At 41.8% G+C, this 6,991-nt stretch overlaps 1 protein-coding gene across 1 annotated transcript in view; it reads right to left on the bottom strand.

Moving 5' to 3' along the window:
* Positions 1–5,856: 5,856 nt before the first annotated feature.
* Positions 5,857–6,991, bottom strand: part of dnah2 (dynein, axonemal, heavy chain 2) — a 186,475-nt gene continuing 185,340 nt past the window's right edge. Inside the window, exons 83-84 of the mRNA XM_030338322.1 lie at positions 6,624–6,774; positions 5,857–6,131 (exon numbers count right to left, since the gene is read on the bottom strand). Coding sequence (XP_030194182.1) covers positions 5,977–6,131; positions 6,624–6,774 — 306 coding nt within the window. The 3' untranslated portion in view covers positions 5,857–5,976. The remainder of the gene's footprint in view (positions 6,132–6,623; positions 6,775–6,991) is intronic.

Genomic DNA, 6,991 nt, shown 5'->3' with positions numbered 1-6,991 from the left:
TTAGGAGGTTCACGGCGACATACACACATCTGTCACCACAGCGCACAAGTAGTGATGTGGCTTAATGACTACAAATTGAGCATGTCAACCTATTTCTCAGCATTACAGCGCGTGTTATCACATCCCATTCAATTCGTCTTGTGTCCATTTAGAATTATGTAACGCATACTTATCCCCGACAAAAGCATTGCGAATCAAACAGCACTATTCAGGATGTTTCTCACGACTGGTGGTCATTACTTACCTTATATGCATCTCAGAAATCCTTCGGGAGGCTTAGTTGTAGTAAATAGAATAGTGCACTAGTGAAAATGTGCAACGCAGACCACCTTCCCTCCCAATGGATGACGCCCGCTCAGCCACGCAGCCCCAAAACCCTCCAAAAAAACGAGGCACTGGGTCTGGGAACATCATTCAAACATATCGGGTGCGATCGGGATCAATGCGTCGAGCAACGCCTGATCGATCAACCGGACAAACCGCCGACACGTTGAGGTTATTTCCATGTCCATGCCCAGGTATGACGATCACAGTTGCAGGTTGCATCTTGCCAAGTCATATCGCCTTCCTAAATGATTGCACAGCCTTTTTTTTTGCTGCCTGAAGACCACACATCTGTAGAAAATAAAGAGCTACCGCCTCGGTCCAACCTGCGTATGCTGCGATAATCCAAGCCGTCCGCCAGACTAACATGGATATCAAACGGGATCGATCAGAGCGAGTTGCCGTAAGAAATTGCGCAGTTTTTATTCCGTTGAAAACGGAGTCTTTTCCCCCTCCGTCCCCCGTTGAAAGGCTCTCTCTCTCTCTCCCTTCCTCCTCCCTCCCTCTCTCTCTTCTTCTTCCTCCTCCTCCTCCCTCTCTTCTCTTGCAGGTTTATTTTCGGTGGAAGAGTCTTGGACACACTGCCTACCCCGCCTCCCTGGTGCTACTGTCAGCCCTGCCCAATTCCTTTATTAGTCGTCCCCCCAACCCCCAAACAATAAAAATCCATAGATAAAAACGAATCCGTTTCTGTTTGACGGAGAGATAATACAGACACATACTTTTCAGGTCAGGTAAGCCCTACATCATGGTTGGGCTTATAGAGGTGGAAAGTGTCTAGTTTTAGGAAAGTTTGATAGTGGGGAAAGACGTGTACACCTAATTACTTATTATTATGCATTACCACTGCTTCAGTTTATCTTATTACTAACTTTAATTTATTGTATTATTATTTATTATTCTGATCCATGCTTCTACTTATTTTTACTTACCTTTATTTACTTTATCTTGTATTGTTGCTGCTATGTGACTGTTGAGGAAACAAGCCTAAGGATTTTACTCTTGTGTACAATAAGATGTAATAAAAGTCATTCTGATTCTACCATTACTCCATGTAGTTCGATTCAATACACTGACATAAAGGAATATTGTAAACCACCATAAAGCCTCGGAATGGTGTTTGTCAGTCTGGACAGTTGGTGGTTTGCTGCTGAATTCCAATACAAACACCTCTTAGATGCAAGATAAACCCAAGCGATTTGAACGAGTATGACATTTTAATTCTTAATACAATAAAAACTGCCCCCTTTCTTCTAAAAAATCCCTTAAATAACGAACTAAGTATTAATAAACAAATTAAAACCAAAGCAAATGTTGACTATTTAATGGTTTGTAGATCCTACATTTTATTTTGACTATTTCACTGCACCAGTCTTGGCCAATCCACAAATTAACAGAAAGCAACGAAGAACCACCCTTTCTGCCAATTTGCTGATTTAAATACTGTGTTGGGTAACTTCTTAATATAGGCCTATCCTGTCTCGGCTCACATACATTACAGTTCATCTGACCCCCCCCCCCCCCCCCTCCCACACCACCATACAGCTCAATCAGGCCTTGTTTTGCCTTCACTTTATTGTGACAAACAATTCGGAGAGTATGCTAATTAGAAATTCAATTCAGCACAACACACGCACACACGCGCACACACACACACACACACACACACACACACACACACACACACACACACACCGAGCCGTGGGCTGGACACTCTTAAACCAGAGGAGGTCTGTGGGGGTCTATGAGAGCCAAATTCCCTCCTTTGGCCTGAATACAACCTTGAACTCCCCCAGTCCGCCACTCAGCACCACCTCTCTCATTACCGGACTATTCTCTTCCCTCCCTGGCCCTCCCCTCCTGTTTTCTTTCCTCTCTTCAAAAGTGAGAGTTGGGACTTAGTTCCCTTCGCTGGAGGAGTTTGGGACCTCTCTCTCCTTCACTTCATGTCTCTCTCCCTCTCGTTCTCTCTCCTAACGTCTTGCCTGAGATGCTTCATTAAAATTCATTTGTTTGAATACGTTAACCCCCCCCCACACACACACAGACACACACCCTCTCACACTCTCCTTTTTCGGTACAAGGGGAAAAGCATTTGCATAAAAATGTCCTTTTGTGCCACCTTGAGTAATACTGTTTTTCTTGTGTGTGTTTTGTACGCAAGTTGTTGCGTTTGCAATTTCCCGTGTCTCAAAGTCTCACATTCTTAATCTTCCATAGTTTCAACCAAATGTGAACAATATTAAGCTATATATATGAAGGCATTTAAATGTCATATTTTTACAATTACTTTAAAGTTCTACTTATTCAGATTTTTTTTGTTGATAAAATACCAAACAACATTCTAACACAATTCTACACAATACTATTACTTTACTACACACAATATGCTATACTCCAAAGCACACTTACGCTGCACTACACAACATACCAACACTATACTTCACCACATAGCAGCATACCAGCCCTAGACAACATACTTACACTATACTTCACCACATACTAACACTTCACAACATGATAACATTATACTACCCAGCATACCAGCCCTACACAACATACTTACACTATACTACTTACGTACTAACACTATAGTACACAATATACTAACCTTATACTACCCAACATACTTTCACTATAATACTTCACAAAATAACAATATACTACATAACATATTAACACTGCACAACATAAGACCATACTACACAACATATTAACACTGCACAACATAACACTATACTACACAACATATTAACACTACACAACATACTAACACTATACTTCTCAACATACTAACACTGTACTACTCAACATACAAACACAATAATACAATACTACTACTAAACTTCACAACATGATATCACTATACTACGTTGTACATAACATATTACATATACTTTTCTAACACATACTACACAAAATGACAGCACTGTACTTGATACAACATGATACACTATACTACACAACCTACTAATACTATACCACATAACATACTACACAACATAATACATAGCATACTACACTATGATAACAATATACTACACAACATCCTAACTCCATACTACACTACATGTTATCACTATATTTAATAAGATACTACATATACATACTTACACCATACTAATACTATTCTACACGTGATAACACAGGACAACACTACTACACAACATACTAACACTATACTCCACAACATACTTACACTATACTACACAACATACTAATACTTCACAACATGATACAACTAATACTCAACATTCTAACACTCTACAACACAACATAACACTCTACTAAACAACATACTAAAACTATACTACACAACATACTAACACTATACTACACAACATACTAACACTATACTACACAACATACTTACACTATACTACACAACATACTAATACTTCACAACATGATAAAACCATAATACTCAACATTCTACCACTCTACTACACAACATACTAACACTACTACACAACATACTAACACTACTACACAACATACTAACACTATACTACACGACATACTAATACTTCATAACATGATAAAACTATAATACTCAACATTCTAACACTATAATACACAACATTCTAACTCTCTACTACTCAACATACTAACACTCTACTACACAACATTCTAACACTCTACTACACAACATACTAACACTATACTACACAACATACTAACACTCTACTACACAACATTCTAACACTCTTCTACACAACATACTAACACTATACTACACGACATACTAATACTTCACAACATGATAAAACTATAATACTCAACATTCTAACACTATAATACACAACATTCTAACTCTCTACTACTCAACATACTAACACTCTACTACACAACATTCTAACACTCTACTACACAACATAATAACACTATACTACACAACATACTAACACTCTACTACACAACATTCTAACACTCTTCTACACAACATACTAACACTATACTACACGACATACTAATACTTCACAACATGATAAAACTATAATACTCAACATTCTAACACTATACTACACAACATTCTAACACTCTACTACTCAACATACTAACACTATACTACAAAACATTCTAACACTCTACTACTCAACATACTAACACTCTACTATTCAACATACTAACACTCTACTACACAACATTCTAACACTCTACTACACAACATTCAAACACTATACTACGCAACATACTAACATTATACTACACAACATGCTAACACTACAAAACTTCCTAACACTATACCTCTCACCATTCTACTGCATGCCACACTATACTGAATACTGTCAATATGAAACCCGCACCCATGGAAACAAAACAACACGCACACGGCCGCACAACTAAACCCAATGCAAAGCATTTAAGACACACAGATACTGGCAGTGACCCGATACAAAGCTCTAACAAAACAAAGTTCCCTGTAAAATGACGTAGTACATAACAGTGACTGTGTGTGTGTGTGTGTGTGTGTTTGTGTGTGTGTGTGAGAGAAGAACAAAAACTAAAAAGGGGTCAGAATGGAAAGAGTGATGCAAAGAGGAAGTGAATAAAGCTTCTTAAGTGTCGCCTGACAAGAGAACGGAGAGAGGGAGGGACATGCTGGTGTAGAGGGAGGGAGAGGGTGAGAGATAGAGAGACATAGGGATGTGAAGGGAGGGAGAGGGTGAGAGATAGAGAGACATAGGGATGTGGAGGGTGAGAGATAGAGAGACATAGGGATGTGGAGGGTGAGAGATAGAGAGACATAGGGATGTGGAGGGGGGGAGAGGGGTAGAGGGAGGAATATAGAGAGGGAGAGGGTGTGAGAGGGTGAGGTCGAGCCACAGCTAGAGGTGAAGAGAGAGAGAGACAACCTCAATGTGTCAGAGAATGAGTCACTCTTGTCCCAGAGGGAGCCCAGGTGTGGAACAGTGTTTTTATTCAGCACTCATTTAGATACTTACAACTCACGCAGCTGCTGCCCATGACCACCATTAATAAGGTAACTTAGAAATACACGTTGTAACCAATACAGAACCATAGAAATAGAAGGCACTTCGTACACGTCTCAAAACAAACCCACATACATATGGCCCTGTGTGTATGTGAATATCTACATACAAATATATACGTGTGTCTGTGTAATGTCGTTTATGTAACTGTGTGTATGTTTATGGATGACTAATGTAATAAATAGTAGATGTGATCGATAACGATGAATATATAATAACCGATTATGCAATTGTGTGTGTGTTTCTATGTATTCAGCTCATGTTGTGTGTATGTTTGTGTGTGTATGTCTGCTATGTGTGTGTGTGTCTCTATGCGTCCAGGTCATGCAGTGTGTATGTGTCTGTATGTGTCTGTGTGTGTATGTCTGCTTGGTGTGTGTGTCTCTATGTGTCCAGGTCATGCAGTGTGTATGTGTCTGTATGTGTCTGTATGTCTGCTAGGTGTGTGTGTCTCTATGTGTCCAGGTCATGCAGTGTGTATGTGTCTGTATGTGTCTGTGTGTTTATGTCTGCTAGGTGTGTGTGTCTCTATGCGTCCAGGTCATGCAGTCTGTATGTGTCTGTGTGTGTATGTCTGCTAGGTGTGTGTGTCTCTATGCGTCCAGGTCCTGCAGTGTGTATGTGTCTGTGTGTGTATGTGTGCTAGGTGTGTGTGTCTCTATGAGTCCAGGCTCATCAGCAGGGCCGTGCCTCTCTTCACCCAGTGGTCGGGGGGGACGGCCCCCGACTTCAGCTCCACCCCCACCACGAAGGAGGGCATCCCCCCCCCACCCGCACGCACCGGGAAGTAGTAGCAGGGACACACGTACATACCTACATGGAGACAGACAGACAGATATTAGACACACACACACACACACACACACTCACACACACACACACACAGAGCGAGATAATAGACAGCTGTTAAGCAGAGACACTGTAGGGAATGACATCATCAAGCAGGTGAAGACACACACACACACACACACACACACACACACACACACACACACACACACACACACACACACACACACACACACACACACACACACACACACACACACACAGGGAAAATATTCCAGGGCTGTGGCAGTGGAGGCAGGCATAGACGACGTTCGAGGAAGATAACCGGCTGGCCGAATGACAGGTTAGACAGACAGAAAGACGGATAGGCAGACAGGCACCTAGCCAGACTAACAGTACAGTCAGAGTAACACTCATTCAGAGTGGCTGGCAATCATTCAGACAGGCCGACAGACAGGCAGACAGACATCCAGCCATGCAGCCAGTCATCCATCCATGCATGTGGGTGTGGCTCACTCTTGGCGGTCTTCTTGCGGTTCTCGGTGGGTCTGAAGTGGATGGTGGGGATGGGGCAGACCAGCCTCATGGCCTCGGCCTCCACCAGACAGGCGCCCTTCTTGTCCCAGCCAGCCCCCTGCAGGTACAAGCCCCGGATGTACACCCCGTCCTGGGCACAGCGGAGAAGAGCAGGAGGCCCCCTTACCGTCAGGGGAGCTCTTTGCACTTCGTTACTCTAAAATGTTCTTGTTTGTATTTTTATTCTTATTTGTATGTGAGTGTGTGTGTGTGTGTGTGTGTGTGTGTGTGTGTGTGTGTGTGTGTGTGTGTGTGTGTGTATGTTTGATTGTGTGTGTGTGTGTGTGTGTGTTTGGGAGTGAATGATT

Source organism: Gadus morhua, chromosome 17 (genome assembly GCF_902167405.1).
Source record: "Gadus morhua chromosome 17, gadMor3.0, whole genome shotgun sequence".
Taxonomy (NCBI): Eukaryota; Metazoa; Chordata; class Actinopteri; order Gadiformes; family Gadidae; genus Gadus; species Gadus morhua.
This window is presented reverse-complemented; position numbering and strand designations above follow the sequence as displayed.